Source organism: Acanthopagrus latus, chromosome 11 (assembly GCF_904848185.1).
Source record: "Acanthopagrus latus isolate v.2019 chromosome 11, fAcaLat1.1, whole genome shotgun sequence".
Classification (NCBI taxonomy): domain Eukaryota; kingdom Metazoa; phylum Chordata; class Actinopteri; order Spariformes; family Sparidae; genus Acanthopagrus; species Acanthopagrus latus.
Window position 1 is genome coordinate 12,054,278 of NC_051049.1, and position 21,013 is coordinate 12,075,290.

A 21,013-nucleotide genomic window follows, 5' to 3' on the forward strand; every position below is an offset into this window, starting at 1 on the left:
TAAGATAATTTAAAATGGGATTTATTGGTATTTTACATTTTAAATACACAATGTAACAAAATTTAGAAAGTCTAATGTGTTATTTGTTTTTTTTTTTGTTGGGTTTTTTTTGGTGTCGTAGAACTATTTACAAAAAGTATTTTCAAGTTTGATAGAAACTGTACAGTCGTCTGTCCACAGGGGGGGTCAGATAAGTGGGGTGAAGGCAAGAGACGTGGTGTGAGAGTGAACTAGGAGGTTGCCGCAACATCAGTGAAGATAACATTTAGGTCAAAACATCTTCTCTTCATTCATTGTGTTCCATGAATGGCTTTCCAATTTGTTACAAACAAACAAACAAACAAACCAAGTGGAACCCCAACTGTGGAGATCATTGACCAAGCAATTTCCCAATGTTTTGCATTTAAAACCAAAAACGAGAGAAGAAACAGCCCCAGATCATCTTCGGACACTTTAAGCCTTCTTCATCTTGCCCATGTGAGTGCTGCCGTTCTCGTGGTGGGCCGAGCCGTTGGTGGCTCCGTGGGTGATGCCGTTCTCGTGGTGTTTGCCGTTGGTGTAGACAGCCGCGCCGTTCTGACACGGCGTGCTTCCCTGTTTGGGCAACCGCTTGCCCTTGACATAAGCCTGGACCCAGAAGTTAGAGAAGAGCACGAAGAAGAAGGTTCCATAAATCCAGATGAGGTGGCAAAAGATGGGGTACTGGTAGTCGCAGCTGTCCAAGAAATAATACTGGGTAGCGTGGAGGGAAACAAGGACGAACTGGATCTGTCGGGAGGAAATTGGAAGTTAGCCAAGCACTTATTATAAATGCAGCACATGTAGAGGATTTCATCTTGATGTCTTCGGGGCAGAGACATTAACTTGGCATTTGAAAATAAAAAGCAGAGTGACACGGCGCAAGAGACCGAAAATGAATAGATTCGTGTTACAGCATACAGTCTTGGTACTGATTCTTGAAGTAAGGGTGGGCGATGTGATGATTTTAGATCAATCTTGAAGGTGTCCACAGTTTACCTTAATGGCAAATCATAGAGATCAGTGTGTATATAAAGCCCTATTACTTTTGTGTCAAAACTGCACGTAACCTTACTAACCAAGGGAGCGATGCAGCAGCTCACGAGACTTTTCTCACGTGATCTCGAATGTAAACAACTTGCTGTCGTAATGTTAATAGTTCTCAGTTGGGAAATAAAGCAGAAAACAAAAATGTTTGGGAGTGCACGGTCCTCATGGGCTATACTTCAATGAGAACAGAGGGTGAGATTGTAACTGCTGGTTTTAATATCTGTCAACAGCAGTATGCCAGCTAATGTTAATGGCTCGAGGGCTAGGGTTGTTTGCCGTTGCTTGGCAACACCATCAGCTGCTCTGGGATCTCTCTCTCATTAATTACAGTGAAAGTTCTGACGTAATGACAACTGCAGTTGTTCAGATTTTAAGTCTTAGATATCAAACCGATTTGATTTTTATCTGGGTGGCCCCTGGATGAGTAAAGACAAGTTCAAGAGGTTTAGGACTGGATCGCTATACCCCTCACATTGACAGATAACCTGGACCGACCAAGCTCTCTGCCAAGATTTCTCTGATGATTGCAGAGAGGGACGAATCGGGGTTAAATTCTCCTGTAGTCTGAGCTCGGCTTAACAGATGTGCTACACAAACAGTCTACAGGGCATTTCAAAATGTAAAAAACGATCACAATGAAGCTTGAATGCGATAAAATAAAGCCTACAGCGAGTAACATTAATGATGACACAAAACACCATAGAAGAAGTACAGGGCGTATGTACCAGCTGGATGGCGGTCATGTATTTCTTCCACCACAAAAACTTTTGGAAGCGTGGTCCAGCAGCAGAGAGGCCGTAGTAGAAGTACATGATGATATGGACGGTAGAGTTCACCATGGCATGGAAAGATCCCATTCCACCTGGATAAATGATCACAAATTAGATCCGGCTCGCTCAGACAAGTGCAACCACAGAGTTGAATCAAATACATAAATAAATGTATGAATGAATAAATATGAGGAAGTTTGAGGCCTACAGATCATACACAGAGACACTTGGTTAATCATTTCCTCATGACTCAACAGTAGTCAATGCTTTACAGGTAGCAAGCAGATACCGAAAGGAAGACACTGCTGCTGATTGCAGAGGGTCAACAGGTACAAGATTGATTTGCAGGATTGTACAGGGTCAGCAGGTACAGTGATGTAAAGAAATGGCGCCATACTACACCACCCGCTATACATCCGGCTCCACTAATCATTATGTATCTCGTCGATTGATTTTACTTCATGTATTTACTTACCGGGAGCAAAAGAAATTCCCCACCACCAGGTCCAGGGCATGAAGGAGTGGTGGAAGATGTGTAGGAAGGTGATCTGGCCGTGCTTTTTCCTCAACACGAAGAAGATCTGAACGAAGAGGAAAAAAAAAAAGATATTGGTGATTAGTTAAAATCCAAGAAGTTTTCATCACCATAATTAAAAAACAAGGTTGTTCGGTAGAGCTGACTGAACTTACTGTGTCCATGAGCTCAATAATCTTGGAGAACCAGAACAGCCAGGCCACTCGGACCATCTGGTGAGGAGAAAAAACAAAGACTTGAGTTGACAGGAAGCTGTGCTTTAAGTTGACAAAAGGTGCACTGGCATCAAACACTAAAATGACTCTGTATTAATTAAGAGGGGCTTACTCGTAGTGCTTGAGGACTGTCAGATGTATCAACCGCATCGCATCTCCAGGTATATGTCGTGGCCCAACCAGACATCAAGAACTAAATAACAGGAAAAACGGGATTCACTTACAACCAAACTACGTAACAATCATTACAAAAAGGTAAAAAAGCACATTTGTACAAGACTTTAAACGCTGAGACATTTTAAAAAGAGTCTTACTTCATAGACGATGAATATTGACAGTGCCACTAGCATGAAGTTGTAGACTATCATGGCTTCTTTTAGCTGGAATGGCTTTCGATTGGCCATTATTCGAGGTCCGAGGTAAAGTACAAAGAATAGGTAACACACCAAAATCGCAGACATGGTACCAGGAGTCTGCATAAGTGGATAATCGTTTAGTCGAGGATCTAAAGGGGAAAAAGGGAAAGAGAGAACAAAACCATGTAAAAAAAAAAAAGAACCAAATATATATCAAATTATGGTTTTGCATTCAACTAGGTAAATCCCTTACCAAATCCCGCCAAGAGGTAGTCGTAGATATCCACGGCATGTGAGCCAATCTCCTTTATCCCTTGAAGCACGTTCGCCATCGTGTACTGTTGTTACCCAATGATCTGCGAAAAACCCAACATGCTCACTGTTAGTTCTGACTCTCCAAAGCCAAACACAGCAGCAATCCTTACAGCACTACAGATTCAAGAACACAATATTAAGGCAAGTTTCATGTAAAAAAAAAAGTGTAAAAGAATGAACATCTCGGCCACGTCTTCTGAATCCAGATGTTCCTGGATGTGTAAACGTTGTTCACATGCTCCAGTCTCACCCATCCCCCGAGAGTCATAAAAGTAGCTTTTAAACCATGTTTTCCTGAGACATGAAAAATCAAAAATAGTATTCTCCTTCTGAATGGATGCAAAATAAATGCAAAGATAAAAACCACATGTCTCATTCATTCCTCAGTTGTTTTTGGTGAACACCCGTGACCAATAAGCGCCTTCAAGGAAGACCATTTTCCGACATCTACTTACTCAGCAGGACTGAAATGCAATTACTGGGAGAGAGCAGCTTATCCCTCACCAAACAAACACTCCCAACAAGTCCCAGGATGCTTTGCCCCTGGCTCCAACCACTCATCAGACATGGCCTGATACTAGAGAGGAGGTGCCACTGAGAACTGGGTGGGCAATCCCTCATTCCACGTTAAGGCGGCTCTCCACTGGCTGTGTGGGTACTGGGTCTGAACTTTTTACATGCCTCCTGCATGCAATGCTCAAATGAACTCAGCTGAGAGATCACCAGACTGAAGGCAAACAGGCCAACATTGATTTAAGCTCCTTAAACCAACAGCAAGCGTTCATTTTGATGTGGCAACCACATTTAATAAAAAAAAACCCAAAAAAAACCACAACAACTGGTGAATCAGTTCAACTACAAACAGGTTCCGCTGATCAAAGTGCCACAGCAGGCGGTGGGTGCACAGGATTGTTGCAATGGTTTTCAAACCTGCGTGTTTCTCTGTAGACAAAAGCTTATCATATCAAGTGTAAACTGCAAAGTGTGTTAACAAAGTTGGAGACATGCAGGGTGCGGTCACCTCTCGCTGTGGTTGACCCAGAGGGAGCCATTGTTTGAGGCACAATCTACAATGCTCTGAGTTTTTCACTGCCTTAGGACTCGAAAACCCTCCTTAAGTCAATATAATCAAAGGCTAGCAACTTCATGCGGTGGAATGAAGGGCAGTGAGCGGAGATCACAGGTGCTGCTCAGGGGAAAAGAATAGCGAAAAAGGAATAAGGTGCAAAGACATTTCACGTGAGCCCTGCTTTCAGCGTCAGGTTTTTAAATGCTGTCCTCTTATCGCAGGAGGCCGAGGAGGAAATGAAGCTTGCAATTTAGGAAATCAGATATGGGACACGAAGGTATTTCAGTTTCAAACCAACACACATAATTATTTTTAAAACACGTCATTTCACATCATTATGTCCGGAAACAAAGTGACAAAGTGACAGCGAGTCGAGCCCTTTTCTGCACAATCCAAAATCAGCTGATTCAAAACACAGCAGCCCATGACCTGCCGGGGTTAGTGCGCTACAGTAATTGGGGCAAAGGTAAAACAGATGATATCTCACTAGCCGTCTCCCTTTAGTACATACCGCCTGCAGTTAGTTCACCACAGCATATTTCTTTGTTTTACAACTGTTGCCCACAAAGCAACGTCAGCACAACAGTATCTTTCTGGTCCATCTTCTTGATAAGCTTCCAGATGATAAAGTCCAGCGTTCCACACCAATCTGCGACGGCTGCGTATGGTCTGATGTCGAGTTCAGAACTTTTGACTGGAGGGTTGTCATTCAGGCGTCAGTGTTATCACCGACAGTACAAATGGTGGCGTCATATAACAGATCAGATACATGACAGTTCAGAAAACTCTTACACAGAGGTCTGTGGTTGTTTTTGAATCGCTGAGGCGGCATTGGGACAGGTGCTGCACAATTCAACAAGAGTATCATCATGTCTGTGGTGCAGCGTCTGTCTTGTTCTGAGGAAAAATTCTCGACAGTTAAATCACTCAGATCACGTTTAGGTCATTGGCAGTAACGCTTGCGTCGTTGTAACACAGTGACTTTGAATTGGGTGGCGGAATTGACCGCCTCACATGGATCAGATCTGATTCTGGACGAAATTTTCTTGAGTTGGTTCTCAAGTTCTTAAGAGACAAGAATTTGTGTTGGTAATGCACTAGATGTCAATAGTTTAGTGCAAGTTTGTACACACATAAAATAGCTACTTTAGCTAAATCCAACTGTGTTGCATATGCTGTTTCATAATCCTGAGATTGAGATTTGTAGGATTTGCTGTTTAAATCTCCCTACAACTACTGTGTGAACATGCAACATGTGACTCACTTGAGCGTGATTTTTTTTAAAGGAATCCTGGCCAATAAAAAAAATGACCGTTCGAGTCAGGGGGAAAGTCTTATGATCATGACAACACTGAGAAGTAAAAAGGAAAGAACACGCCTGTATCCTCAGTCCCAGATGAAGATGATAGAAGTTCGAAGAAACATGAAATAGAAACTTCTGAATGTGCCCACAACAAGACCATTTTACAAGAACCGCTGACCAGCAAGCACTGTACCTCACTGCTCTCCTGCTGCACCTCGTCATCAGTGAGCTCAAACCTGACGACATCCCCCACTAATGAAAGGCTTGTGTCTCACCTTGGAGTTGTACAAAATTTTAACTCAATTGTTCAACGGTCATTGTTGTTCAGCTACAATCAGCAATACCGGTAGCAATTCCACAAGAGGACAGGAACTTTCTCATAACTGTGTGAGCCAGGGGTCCATAAAGTGTCTGCTGTACTATCCCCATGACTGAGTGAAGCAATTTAGCTGCAGACACATGACCACCGGTCTACCTTTAAACAATGACTTCTGCTTATGTCCCCTCTCAAGAGAAATGTTTGGCAGTCCAGTACCTAATCAGTCTGTTTTTGTCACCAAACTAAAGTTAAGTTGTTTAAATATGTTCTACACACTGTTACACGACTACCACAACCGCTCTTCAGCAAGGAGGTGGCTGCTTTACATCTGCCAAGGACACATATTAAGTACGGTGGAAAGACAGGGGGAACACATTTCCTGAGAGCCATGTCAATGAATCACAGGGATGGAAAAAAGGAGCTCAGGCTCATGGAGTTAATGATGAACAAACTGTACCAGAGACCAAAAAAAAAAAAACCCCATCAGAGGGACAGCCAGAAACCTATTAGTCAAACACAATAAAAGTATGTTATAAAAGGACATTTAAAACAGGAACAGCCTGAGATCCTCAAAAGATTAAAAAGAAAAGAAACCTTTTCCTGTGGAAAAAAAAAGTGAACAAACCCAAAACCCCCCACTGTGTGCACACACAAGTTAGTACACCTCCAACATGTCATTGAGCAACTTACCTTGCTGAGACTTGCAAAATGTTCCTCTTTTTTGCCAAATTGGATCCCTCTTTTACAGCACGACAAAACTTCTCTGCAATCTACAGGAGAGGACGGGCAGGCGGGCAGCAGCAGCAGCAAAAAAAGAGAAAAACAGCAGCAGCAGAGCGGGGAGAGAAACACAGAGAGAGAAAGAGGGAGATGGGGTAAGGGAATGAGAAAGTAAACTGACAAAGTGTGACTGGTACAGCAGTCTTCCAAATCCCCACCCTCCCTGACTCATACAGCGGATGAATAACTATCTCACAGAAGGAGAGGGAGGGAAGAGAGAGAGAGCGAGAGAGAGAGAGAGAGAGAGTGAGAGGGAGGGAGGGAGAGAGAGCGCTGTGTGGGCGAGCTGCACCACACAGAGTACAACCAGAGTGTGAGTGAGATGGCCCCTATTTAAACCTACACTACAAAACTCCAGAAAAAAAAAAAAAAAACTTGCCATTTTGTGGCCGACGCCCTGATTTTGACGAGCCCCCCTCCCCAACTCTCAAGGTTACACCCACTGAAACACACACCCACTGAAACACACACACACACAGATATACACTGGAGTCAGCCTGTAAGTTTTTCCTCTCAGGGGTGGGCTGATAATATTATTCACAGGCAAGCGGGCGAGAAATCAGTGGAGACTCTGTTATCATGAAGGGGGCTATTGTTGTGCCTTTATTGGCTCTCTACCCGACCAACACCCATTAAGCAGAACTAGCGTCCATTTCTCTCTCGGTGTCAAGAGACAATCAATATCATGGCTAAAGCACCATTTCTTTTCTAACTTCTGTGGTGATTCCTACCCGCGTATCTCCATTTTTATCGTCTTCTACGTCAGCTGGTAGGCCTAAGCACGCATGTCCAGTCTGCTGGCAACCACATGATATCTTACCGGAGAAAAATATATCCAAGCGAGGAAGTGTCATAAAATCAGGTCATAAAGCCTTCTGTTTACTCAAGGCTGGCTGGTAATGGGAGACGAAAACGATTGCTGTGTAAAGGGAAGAGGTGACTCATACGTTAATGCTTAAAAGTTCTTTGGAGCGTGTTTTCAAAGGAAGGTTTTGCTGTCCCTGATAGGAATCACTTTACACGGATCTCCCTGCCACACCCAGCTGCTCCAAGGAGCTACAAATCATTGTCATTATTCCATTATGGAACATTTGAATCCTTCAGCAACAGATGGATGGCCACTACAGGTAGAAATGCACGGGGGAAATCCTGTAGTTTCATTCATTACTTCTTCACATTTTTGCCACTAATAAGGTCTATTAGACTGCACATGACTTGCAATCAATTCACAAGGCTGTGCTCACTCCTCACAGACTTGCAAAGCCAGATCATGCTCCAAAATGCTTCTTTGTAAGGCTTATGACTGCCATGAAAACAGCAATGAATTAAAATAATAAAAGAATATTGTCCATTGTCCACTGTGGATGCCCTCTTCAGCGTAGCAATCTGATTGGTAGCGCTGGTTTTGCCTCATTCTGTGTCTGCGGGATGATAGTGGGTGGGTGGGGTAGCGTTGGCAGCATTCCTATTTAGCCCGTCCTCTAAATACCAAAAACACTCCTGACAAGAAAACAGATCATCGCTCCTCGCTGTAGTTGCTGACAAAGCCATTTAAAAAATGATAGTCATCTCGTTCATCTCGTCCTGTGAAACCAACACCCCGATTCATCTCGCAAAGTAAGCAAATGTCACAAGGAGCGATGCGGAAATGCCAACTATGGTTGTTTACAATGGTGGTTAATTTATACGCGGGGTAGCTTTCTTGTGAAATCTGCCCTTGTTAATGCGAGTGTGTCCGAAACCCATCCGACAAAAACAACTCAGAAGCACTCATGTCACCCTTCTTAATAAAACTGTATTATTATTATTATTTGAATGACTGACTTAACTTACTTGGTCCCCCTTGTGACTGTTTGATGCATCTGCCAAACTATGACTGAAACAGTAACATTTTCTTAAACTCATCATGGGTCTACGTCAGAGTGGGGGGAAAAGTGGAAGCTCCTACTTTTTAAAGTAAATCACTTGGCTTTGTGGAGGACACATTGCCACATTCAGTGGTTTAAAGGTCATGAGAGGAAAAAAAACGATGGACGCCCTGGTCGGTCATAGATCAAACAAGTTATTGCTCCGTTATCCCACAATGACGAACTCAATTTTTATTTGTTTTCTCAAGATCATGGTTTTATTACGGCGTTATCACGGAACAGCAAAGATAAAGGAATATTTTATCATGAGGGAAAAAAACGACTTAATCAGATTCAAAAGATTGGACCATGTATCACCACGTATCCCGATACATCAGCATAAGATATATGGCGTAATAATCCACCATTTACAGTAATTAAAATAATCAGTTACTATCAAGGACATGTCATACAGTCATGCAAAAACTTAACGGATGGGGCAGTTTGAAATTAGGCACATTGTTGTGAGAGTCTTTGCTTGAAACTAGATTTTGATACAGCAGGAGAGGAGACGTTGCTGACTTCAACCTGCTGTTTGTGTATTTGGCAAAAAAAAAAAGGTTTGCAACTGTTCGGATTCTAGCTAAGAACATAAACACTTATTCACTGCAAAATCTTTATTAAAAAGGTTTTCTTGTCACTAATACAGTGTTACTGCCATCTGTAGGACCTTTTGTGCATGTTCGGGACCAGTACTTTCTTTATGGCTTCCGACTTTTCACCGCGTTGCCATTTAAACGCTGCGGGGAGTAGAAGTTGATCTTTCCTACACAAGTCTCTCCTCCTTGCGCCGTCGACTGTCACACTGGGGTGATGTCTCCGTCGATGAGCCAACATATTGAAGGTGTTGCTGCTAGCGTAAGCAACACATGTTGCACAGTGCCTGCACACAGTCGCAGTTTTTTTGCACCACTTTCTCACTGCCATCGTCATAGGTGGCACTAAATCCAAAATGCTCCCACACAGCAGACTGCAACAATGTGGCTGGGACGTCCTCGAACTCTGGGTCTCCATCGTCTTTGCCGCTTGCCATTTCTACCACTGAACAAAACTTCACTGGGCTACTGGCACAAGGCTCATGTTGCGCCCGTCCTGAACCGAACAATGATGCTCCAAACCGTGACAAGCGAACCGAACCATGAACCGTTCCATCCAAAATAACAGTGTAAGCAACTAAAAATGCTTTACTTGTCCATCCTGTGTAGAGGCATGAATGAATCAACCAAAAGCAGATGTGCTATTGCTCAGAAGGCTACAACTCTTGTTAAAATAAACCTGCCACTATTAACTATTAACCTTCAATATGCAGATTAAAGACTGGACATCACTTCATTACACAGACTGACCGCACATCTAGAGCTTCAATCTTGAAATGCACGAGAGCGACATCAAATCAAAGTCTACTGGGTTGGAGCTGAATATATTCATTGTAGGCTATTGATAATCTGGTAACAGTATAAATGCCAATGGATGATCCATTCACTCTGAATGGATCATCCATTGGAATTGTAAATGTAGGAACGTGTGCAGATTTATCGTAAGTCTAAGAAGATTTCCACCAGCATATCGCGCACTGCTGTCAGTCTGACTTCACTGGCAAGGCCTTGTCACTGTTCAGATCTCAGGGCAAGCAATGCATTTTGAGGAACATGTACAATGATAAGCAAGAAGTTGATAAGCTCTGAAAAGTCCGATAGTATAGTCGTGGCACTGCCTTCAGAGCTTAAGTTAAGCTGGTAGTCAGGACTAGTAATATTTTGGAGAGTTAAGATTTTTTTGCTTTTTTGTCAAGTGAAATTTACAGAGACAAGGAAATATTCATTTCAGTCTCTTCTTGCACTGTCAGCTTACAACCAAATCAGCTGAGAGCTCTGAATGGCAGCAACATCAATCCGAAAATTGAGTGAGTGCCAAGTTGAAACCGATTACATCGGTTAATGAATACTAGTCTCAGGTGGAAAAACAATAAATACACATACCAGTCGAGCCAGCAGGGTGAGAGGAAACAAAGGCATTAGTCAGTACAAGCTCCCTGGCCCCTCGGGGGACGGAAAGTTACCCGGGACCCAGGTATTCTCTCAAGACAACAAAGATAAAAGTGAGGTGTATTCAAACACAAGGTGCTCTCATTCCAAGCTGGTTACAAATCTCTCTCATCCAAACTGGTTCTGTCCTCTTGTCACTCTAAACGTCTTCTACCTGGTCCTCATTCATTGTATTTCATCCTCTGTGGACTTACTGCATTGTAATTAGTTTGATCATTAAACCTTTTTAGGCGTTTTTTTTTTTTTTTTAATTATTATTATTATTATTATTATTATTATTATTATTATTATTATTATCTGCTTTTCCAACCTTTTGAACACAGATATTAAAATAATACTGGTTCAAAATGTTGTGAATTTGCATTATTTTTCTTTCTGAAAAAAATGAAACACTGAACAACTGTTTCAAATCTATCACAATTCTTCAATAACATTAGAGTGAAGCCTGTCAGATAGGTAGCAATAGAAAAAAGGCAGATGCATCATTTAAATCTTAAAAATGTGTATTGAATCTACTTGGATTTGAGTCTTTACAACAGTCAACCAGACACATTTTGCTGAAATATTGGCTTATTAGATGCAATATTTAACTGTGTTAAAGTTGACAAGATACTGGCTCAATAAAGAAAAAAAAAAACACCCTCCTCACTGCTAATGGACCTTTCAATAACAAACAAATAACAAAAACAAACAAACTTGGTTGGTGACAGTACAAGTTGCGTAATCAAAAATTCTCTGACTCTCTGCTCATCCAAAACAAATGCATCTCTTCAGACAGTAACACATGGATCATAGATGTGAATGTGCCCATTGGTTTCCAGCCATGGACGGCAGATTTGTTGCACGATAAAGACAAACACCAGCGGGCTAATGATAAACAAATTGAGTGCGATGCATTAATGTTTTTACACATTTAAGAAAACAACCTTTAGGATACAAACACTTAGGTTGTAGTTACTGTTACCCCCCCGTGCGCAGGAATGTTGCTGGACTTGCCTCAAGCTGACATGTTGACACCATCTTCCTTTCATTGTGTTTGGGTGAGGGCAGGGGTGTGTGTGTGTGTGTGTGTGCGCGCGCACATGCATGCATGCATGCTTGTGCGTGCGTGCGGGTGGCGGGCGGGGGAGCAGTTTCACCCCTACCTGCAAGCATTTAGACAAGGTCGTTCAACACTGGTCTCATTCACGCCACTCCCCCTTTTCTCTCCTTGTCCCCCGCTGCAGGTCTGACCCACCAGCGACTCAGATTTCTGGAACTTTCCACGGACAACAATAGCGGATGGTGTCCTTATGAATGAGCTCAAGCTGAGGTGGATCGGGCAGAAACAAATGCAGGAGCACAAATGCAGGAGCACAAAGCATGAGCGAAAGTGATTTTGCAGGGTGCCACCCTTGAGACTCCGTTAGCACAGAGGTGTAAATTATTGAGCCCACCTAAGTGACACTACTGTAACTGGTTAGGTATGGTATGATGTTGCGGATGATTGACTGAGAGAACTTAGAAATTAGTCAGTTCAGGCTTTGCAGATAAAGTGACAATATACAAAGTTAAAGGATCATTTTCGTTTATCTTAAATCTTTGGTTTTTTGGCCATCACGTTCCATCAGTTATCAGGTGTGATAAAAATCATACTCAGTGTAATTTAGCTCCAAAAACACAAGGACACTACTATGGTCTGTCAGTTTTTTGGTGGTAAATGACGAAAAAAAAAGGTATTTGCACCTGTCTTCGTGTTAACAATCATCATAATGTTTGAAGACATTAAATTCAAATTATGTGCTGGTGCACCTAAATGAAAAACAACCAGTGTGAAAAGTTGGTGTGGTGCCCTGCTACATCACCATTACAACAACTTTAAAAGATTATCAGACGATCACAGGATAACTGATTAGGGAACTACTATGGAAAGTAATGTAGGTCAAAGTAGAGCCAGGAACCCGTTCTGTAAACGGTGACGGTGTTCCCAAGGGACAGGGTAGTAATTGTAGAGTTCAGGTTTTATTTCTTCTTTCAAATACCTTTGGCTATCCTAGGGGCAAATTACCTGTTTTTTAAAGCTGCAGCTGCAGTCAGAGTTCTAAAGGTGCCAATGTGGGGCAATAGCAAAGAATGTGCGAAAATGTGCAAGTTCAGACGGGAGCCTTATGCAAAGTGTCCTGCTAGTTGAGTAATTTTCCAACTGAACCCTTGCAGAATTTTTACCTACTAGCGCCTAGTGGCCAGTGAAAGGGATTTCCCCTGCTTCTGTAAAAATGTACCGACCCAATCCCCACTCAAAGGTGTGATCTTGCAGGCGTCCAATAGGAGTGAGCACGCTCAAACTCACCAACAAAACAACTTCAGACTTGATCAATGGGCCGAGGGGTAAAAAAAGGACCCGGTAGACAGGTTGGGATTATGCAAGCCCTAACCATGACTGGAATGACACTATGTCTGTCAAGAATACCGAACGTGTTACTGTGACAGGAACTTCCACTTCGTAAGTGTCACACAGAGAGGGAAAACAATACCCACTTGCACCGATGACTCCTGCACGGTTGAAGTGTTTTGCGATTTTAATAACTGTAATAATCTGACCTTTGGTCTACTTTTCGAAAAAAAAAAAAAAAGAAACAAAAACAAACTGATGATGTCAAACATAAAGTAATCAGGAAATGTATCTTTCTGTCTGTGAAATCTCTTCAAATTACGGTAACATTCGAAACAGCAACAGCAAGGAAAGTACTAATTAAAGGCCAGAAAAAAGCAACAACAAATCAGTCTTAGAGAAGAGAAAAATACAACCAGTCACCTCCAAGGGCCGTTGTGACATGTTAACATTACATTAATATATGTCATCACATTAGGGAAAAAAGAGGCTGGTACTTAAACTGGTTTCATGAACTCATTACACTTGAGCAAGTTAAACAATGTTGGAGCTATTTAGTACATTAGTAAGTAATGTATGCCCCAGCACTGGAGTGAAGCGCCCATCCATCTTTCCATTGTCTGAAACTGCTTATCCTTTTCAGGGTCATGGGGGGTCACCAGTGCATTACAGGGCTGACATATAGGGACAAACAACCATTCACGGTCACATTCACACCTACAGACAATGTAGAGGAACTCATTAACATATTTTATAATCAACAATTACTATTTTTAACAGCGTGTGAGAAATCACTGGTGGTCTCACTTCTCTGTTTCATTATCAAATTCAATGTGTGTTCTGATATACACACAGCTCAGTGCAGAGTTTGTCCCTGGGTAAGCTGTATTTGGTGTAATCATAACCTTGTTTGGACTCCATTATACCGTTACAGCCACTACAACGCGGCATCAAAGGGAAAAACTCACAGCGAGGGAAATCCTATAGTGTGAAGAACTGCTGCTGCACCGGATTCACGTGGGTTCAAGCATGTTGAAATTCTGGCCACACCCGAATCACTGTCATCACAGCGTCTCTGTTTTAACAAGAGGAACCATGGACCGGTGGTCACACTACTTCCTCTACACATGTCTTTGGGGGGGAGGGGGGTGCACTTGACAAGATTTATGCTGTATGAAAATGACAGTGTCTGAAATGAAAAAAAAAAGTTAACTAGCGCGCAACAGCACCTTTAAATGATCCCTTGTTGTCATTCAAAACATATTTTCGACAATGTAATGCTGAATGTCAGGTATGATGGCTTCCTCACCCACAGGAAATAAAAACAAACATGAAAGCATTAAAAGGGAACTTCTACAGCCCGACAGAGATTATAATGCAGAAAAGGATTCATGAGCTATTTTACGATGAGTCAACTCTCAGTGAGGTTTACAGTTTCAGTGCACCAATGTCATTTTAGACAATAGGGTTTATTGTCCAACTGTAATATATCCTGCTTCTGCTATGTAACTTTGTAACAAGTGTTATATTGCAACATCTGAAGGATCACTGCAATAAATGTGTATATCAGCTGATATATCAATATCATAATGTTTTACTCCCAAATATTGACATGGGTTAAAAAAACAAAATAAATCAAGCATTGGTCAGACTCTCGCAGTAAGTTCATTATTTTTCAAATTAGGACGTATTTTTCTATCTTTTAGGGATCTAACGGGCATGACAGTTTCAGTCAAGTATTGAGTGTTTCCATAGTGCTTGACAAAAATGATGTAAAGTGTCAGATCCTCTTTGCTTAACCAGAAAAAAACAGCTACAGCCAGACACCATTTGCAGAAATGGTCCTTTTATCATTGCACAACACACTTCTTTCAAACTCAACAGAAAGAAAATAAAAGTCACTAAAACCATGTTGGTTCATCTTTCCACTATTCAAACAATCACAAACTCTGATTTAGTCAATATTCACATGTAACCTACAAATTGCAGAAGTTTTTGATTAAAGGTCAAACGTATGACAAAGCTGCAGTATAATGCATTATAAAGTACTGTGGTGCTGCAGAGACGCCCTGTGATGTGACAATATTGGGAGAGGAGTGGGGGGTGAAAGCTTGGAGAGACCAAATAGTTTCACATAGCTTCACATCTAAACAAAGTGAATTAAGGGTTTATGTTGACCAAACCACCAACGGTCTACCAAAGTAAAATATCAGCACGCGAGCACTCAAGTCAAAAGTTCAAACCGTTTCAATAGTAAACCCCTCCCTGTCATTTAGAGCAAATAACCAACAGACTAACTGGTGTTACCTAAAGCAGCTTCCATTCATTAACATGTGGGAAATATTCACGAACCTACACAAATAATGAGATCACAAATGCTTTTTTCTGAGATCATTTTTTAAAAATCAAAATCATGGCTACTTGAACACACAGACTTTGAACGGATTTACTGACAGCACAAAGCTAACGAGGCTCCCGGATCAACTGCAGTAAAGCTTGACTGTTTTACATTTTGCCAGAGGGGAGTCATTGTGCAGCCACAGTCGCCATCTTGACTTCAACACAAAGGTGAAACACCCAGGGGAAACACGGCTGAAGAGTGAGGTCAGGGCTGTAAACTGTCAAAGTTATCAATGACACTATTGATGCAGAGCATGACCAGCCAGTGCGCGTCACTACAGCTGGCTCAGTAACCAACAGCAGAAGACTGTTTAACTGTGTTAAGTGTAACTGCTGTGTAAACACACCAGACACAGCCTGCAAACGTCTTGAGGAGACGCCTGGTTTAAAAATTGGGTCCATGTCATTTCCACCGGATTATCAGCCCTGCGCTCGCTTTAGACGCACGTCCTTAGAGGGGAGTGTTTACACTGGCAGCTGATGAAGTGATAACAACATGCTACGCTGGAGCCTTAACGGTCACAATGCTGCTGTGGTGTTTACATTACTATCACAAATACACCTGGGCGGTTGACCTTGAGGCCCTTTTGTCTTTTTTGCCAAGGTGTTGGTTACAGTCATTGTTTACATATCTACAGGTCCTAATGTACCTTAGGAGACCATCATCCGACAAGGACGGCATCAATGGGGGCCGGCTCACACAAGACACCGAACAAACAAGAATTCCATTTAGAGAAAAACTCTGGTGTGGTGAAACATATTCAGCATTTTTCAGAAAGGTATCATTCTTTGTAAACTGTCCGCTATATTCAAACAGTTTCCAGTGCATTTTGGAAAACACATTTTTTAAAAATTTTTTATGAATAATGGATCAAACATATACAAGTAAATGTGTCTCAAACTATTCTGATAATTGATTAATCTTCTTAAATGTGAGTTTGCAAATGAAAATGTTTTATTTTGATCACCTCTGTAGTCTACGCTTCCAAACGTTTCTGTTAATCTTCTTGTTGTCGTTTGTGTATGTGCTGTTGCTTGTATTGGTAAGTGTGTTTATTGGACTACGAGTCTGGAAATACGAGTTGATTGATTGATTGTATTATGGTCTAGTTGAACATCAAGTTATGTTATAATAAAGTAAATGTTTTACACATTCATGATGTCACATCCGTATTGCAATGAATGATATCAACATTATTGACTTTACAGATAGGATGAAATGGAAGTTTGGACGGCTGCCTCACAGACTCACGGACTTCCGTCCGGACATTTGAATGCAGCCAAACTATCTGTGTGCATTTTCTATCAAATGAGGCTAAAACATCTCCCCCAAAAAATAGATGGACTACAATTACAATTACAATTTTCACAGAATAAATAAATTAAAGTGACGATGCCACTTTTCGCTGGGGTCTGTACCAAACAAGTGTTTTCCCTTCTGCGTCTGGAGAACATAATCTGCAGGCCGAGGCGTCCCCGTAGCAGCACACTGCTCAATTTATGATGCCGTGTTGTGACACATTTACAACATTTTACAATGCAGCTCCTGCCATTTTAGAACTGTGTGACACCATTAACGATAACGATAACTGTACCCACCCCGAGCCATGTGACCCGGGTGACCTCACTGACCCCTTCAATGACCTCCTTGTGTGTGTATCTTCTACTTGATTCACTGTAACTCATGACAAGATGAAGTTTGAGAACAGCTGTGGCAGAGTTCAACAGTACCTCAGTCTGTAGAGCGTATGACCCATATACATTGGCCGCAGCAGCCCAGAGTTCAAGTCCGACCTGTGGCCATTCCTGCACGCCATTCCTCCCTTTCTCTAATCTTGTTTCTTGTCATCTCTCAAAGCTGTCCTTTAAAGTGAAACTCTCGCCATAATGCAACCTAAGCTTTTTGCGTGAATGTATACGAGTCAAACCTTCGTGTAAAAGTATAATTACGACGAAAGAGGCACTTCAAAGTTTTTTTGTTTTCGCTTCTTAAACTTAGTTCCATATAAATGCGCGGACAATTCATTGTTTTGTCCTTAGCGAAAAACAACATTGACCTTGAAGCTGAAAAAGGAGCCTCATATAAGAAACAATACTAAAATGAAAAGCCAGAAAAGTCACGTGAGATATCGTGTGGATAGTTGTTGCTGGAAGACAGCAGCGGTCCACCTTAACTGTCCTCCAGGTTACGTCGCATTCAGGGATCGATACTTCTCGGCTGCCATGACGACCGTGAGAGGAACAAGCTACTGCTAAGGTGAGTTGTTCAAAAACTTTATTTTTAGTGTACACAAACAATGCTCTCAATGCTCGTGTTCATGTGTTGAGACCCTGGTGATACTACGAGCAAAGTTTCATGTTGTGTCGAGCCTTCATGGTGTTTTAAAAGTAGCAAGCTAGCTTAAAACTGCCCCTAGCACTGCGAAAATGAGCTTGACCCGAATACGAAAATATGGTAAATCTTAAAAGTGCCTCTTTCATCGTAATTATGCTTTTACAGGACGGTTTGACTCATATACATTTACAAAAACAAAAAAAAAGTTGCATTTTTGCGAGAGTTTCACTTTAAAGTTAGTACAAGGCCAAGACACAGGCTGACGCCAACTACACGTACTGTTTGTAAACACACAAACAAAAAGATAACATCTGTCTGATAAAGCACGAATGCACAACCTTGGGCAGCAAAGAGCTCAAGGTGAGTCAGTGAACAGTTATCACCTTTGTCTAGCAGGTTTAAAAAAAAACCAAACAAACAAAACAAAACACAAACCTGTTACTTTTAATCTACTGGGCTGAACCCTCTCCTGCTATACACCCAGTGCATATCCTGCATGATACAGACGCATGAGCAGCATCTGTGCGCCCTCCTGACAGCTGCAATCAACAAACAGATGGCCGTCAACATTACCTTCAAAGCAGATTTACATAATGACCAGTGAGAGGGAGGAAGTCCGGCTGTCTGAGGGCGCACTGGCCACAGGAGCCAACCAACAGCCCCAAATATCTCCGAGGTACTTCACCTGCAGCCACGCGTGTTCAACCGGGGACGGCAGCGTGAGGTCAGAGGTGACATGCGTCTGATTTGACTCAAAATACAAAACACGCTGAAATAACAATATCATAAACTTGTTGTTTTTTTAGTCTCCAGGTAAGATACACTAGTTTTGAGGTCGACCAAACTGATGAACATGACTTCAACATGACGTTAAGCACAAATACGAGCCCATCACCCCCCCTCCTCTTTGCCGACCACAAAGACAACAACAAAAAAAAATATTTTAAAAATTTAAAACGCGCTTTAAATCAACTCGAAACTCGCTAAGCCGACGTCTGGGTGATTGACAGCGTCGTAAAGTGTAAAGAAAGGAGCGGAGACAAACCTGCAGAGACTGTCGAAAAGCAAGATGAAAATGTCGCCGAACTCGTGTCTGAAGTCGAGCTCAGCTTCCTCTTCCTATCCGCTTAAAGTCTTCCTCCTGACCCAGCCCTGCGGTGCAGCTGGAAAAAGGTGGAGTCACGTCTGCGCTGCTGTGAGCTGCTGCTGGTCGCCTAATATGGACGTAATCGACCGACTGTATCAAATATCAGAAGACAAACGCCAAACAGAGCGACTTCTCCTCCAGCAGACTCAGTAGTTACTTAGGAAGTGAGTTTACCTCTGAGGGGAGTGGACCTGTGTGATCTCTGGGCCGGGGTCAGGGTCAAATAAACGCTGATATCTTCTCCAGGAAAGTGATGTCGGTGGGCTTTTACATTATTTTACCTTATGGGAGGGATTAAAGGTGCACTGTGTGACTTTTTTTTTTTTAGCACCAGTTTTGATTATATGGTCCTATGTTCTTAAACTGTAGGACTTATATGATCTCGTCGCTCTCAGGCCACCACAGCTCAAAACACAGGCCTGTTTTGAAAATGGACATGTTTAGCTGTAAAGTCCACTTAAAACTAAAGTCGGCTCACACAAGCTGTTGTCCTCCTTGTGTCACCAGGTCACCTGCTCTAGAAAAAACATGGACGCTTGGTGCAAACAGGTGCTTGACTGGATAGTCTATGGACGTCACAAGCAACTACGGCAGCTGACTTAACCGTTAAGGGCGCTTAAAAAGAAACGACGGGAGGAGTCATCTCCTAACCCGTACTGTCAAAATACAGATCAACTGAATGAAAGTGAAATTGTATTTACTGCAGATTTCACAGACAACCACTATATGACGCAGGTAAAAAGTCATTGTTCACTATGCACACTGCTTCTCCGCTCTGATGTCATCTTTGTGCTTGTGACTATGATGACCGATGTCCATTGCACTCTCCGTGTCAGAGGTCGTTTTTTTTTTTTTTTTTTTTACAAGTTCCAAGTACAGCAGAGCGCACCATTTGTTCCCATGCCGCTGTAAACCTCTAGCTTCAAAGTGCATTAAAACTAACGCCAGCTCATGCAAACTGTTATCCCTTTTATCAAGAACTCTGTCTGTTTATAGGCCTGTAAAAAAAAAAAAAAAGTTGCATAGTGCACCTTTAAATCAGGCACTAAAAGTCCACAGTTTCCATTTTGACCTTTGGCGTAAACAGAGCAAAGAGGACAGACACTGTGACACAAGTGTATGTATGACATCATTCCCAGAAACACTGTCGTCATTCAGGCTTCCGATGAATGAATGGCAGAATGTCATCCTCACTGATCATAAGAGTCTGCTGGCACATGTTTTAACCAGCAGCAGTAAGGTGTTTTACATAGCTTACACAGTGTCAGCATATTTAGCGCACATTTTTACAAAAGGATCCTCGGGCTGTGCAAAGGAATCCCTCACCTGCAGCAGAGAGCCTGCAACCACGCTGTAGCACATGACAGACTCCTTGGTCATAAATCGTGTGGCTGTAAGGCAGTAAACTGTCTAAGTGCTTTTCTCTGACGGTGCTCGAGGCCTGATGGAGAACTTCTAAACCAGAAAGGACAACTCCTCCTGTGCCATCAGTAATCTGTCTCGAGTTGAAGGACACTCCATACAGGAATGCCACCAAAAGTTGAATTGACGTCCAAGTATGTGCTCAAACTTTTTCCTTCCTGGAGGTGAAAACTGGACATTCATGGTGGGCCACGGTCCAAAAGCAAACACCTTCTTCATTTTATTGTTAAATATTCTTGTTATTGCTAAAACCCCAAGTTCTCTTGATTGACTGAATCTCAAGTCCTCAAGTGTCACTCTGCCATCACGCTCAGATTAAAAAGAAATGATTATTGATAACAGAACTAACACATTTAGAGAATGTCTCCTCACAAAGCATGAACAGTGATATATTTTTTTATTTTACTGATTGGTTTATCAATTTTTTTTTAGAAACATCTGGCAGGCCACACGGCCTACGAAATATGTATTTTTCTAATCTGGCTGTCATACTAGTAGCAACCTTGTTATTGTTTGGTGTATGGATGGTATACCGCTTCCTGGTTCGACTCTTCCTGTGGTATCTGTGCTGCTGGTTTGAGAGCTGAAAGTGACAGGCAGCCCTGTTTAGGTAAGTAATGATGGAGTGCAATGCTGATGAAGAAATGTCTGACTGG

The 21,013-nt window shown here is 42.1% G+C and overlaps 2 protein-coding genes across 5 annotated transcripts in view; one reads left to right on the forward strand and one right to left on the reverse strand.

Annotated features, from left to right (window-relative positions):
- Positions 1–19,033, reverse strand: elovl1b (ELOVL fatty acid elongase 1b). 4 transcript variants are annotated; one of them, XM_037114047.1, is made up of 9 exons: positions 18,834–19,029; positions 6,641–6,720; positions 3,198–3,300; positions 2,903–3,093; positions 2,701–2,781; positions 2,529–2,585; positions 2,314–2,419; positions 1,794–1,930; positions 1–768 (listed from the first exon to the last, which is right to left on the reverse strand). In XM_037114047.1, exons 3-9 carry the CDS (start codon positions 3,274–3,276, stop codon positions 454–456), a joined length of 966 nt encoding a protein of 321 aa, XP_036969942.1. In that variant the 5' UTR covers positions 3,277–3,300; positions 6,641–6,720; positions 18,834–19,029; the 3' UTR covers positions 1–453. The 4 variants fall into 4 exon arrangements, with proteins under 4 accessions (XP_036969942.1, XP_036969944.1, XP_036969946.1 ...); XM_037114049.1 differs by lacking the exon at positions 18,834–19,029 and adding an exon at positions 18,362–18,379; XM_037114051.1 differs by lacking the exon at positions 6,641–6,720 and having other exon boundaries at positions 18,834–19,033.
- The window catches only part of mob3c (MOB kinase activator 3C), a 13,724-nt gene continuing 10,394 nt past the window's right edge, over positions 17,684–21,013 (forward strand). The window contains exon 1 of the mRNA XM_037114053.1: positions 17,684–17,710. The gene's annotated coding sequence lies outside the window, so the exon portion shown is untranslated. The remainder of the gene's footprint in view (positions 17,711–21,013) is intronic.

What these genes read in the sequence shown, in the direction of transcription:
- elovl1b (XM_037114051.1), bottom strand. Translation starts at nt 3,276, where the DNA reads ATGGCGAACGTGCTTCAAGGGATAAAGGAGATTGGCTCACATGCCGTG. An exon ending in ACAGTCCTCAAGCACTACGA is followed by an intron (nt 2,586 to 2,700) that starts GTAAGCCCCTCT and finishes TCTCCTCACCAG; the next exon opens with ATGGTCCGAGTGGCCTGGCT. An exon ending in ACATGACCGCCATCCAGCTG is followed by an intron (nt 769 to 1,793) that starts GTACATACGCCC and finishes TCCTCCCGACAG; the next exon opens with ATCCAGTTCGTCCTTGTTTC.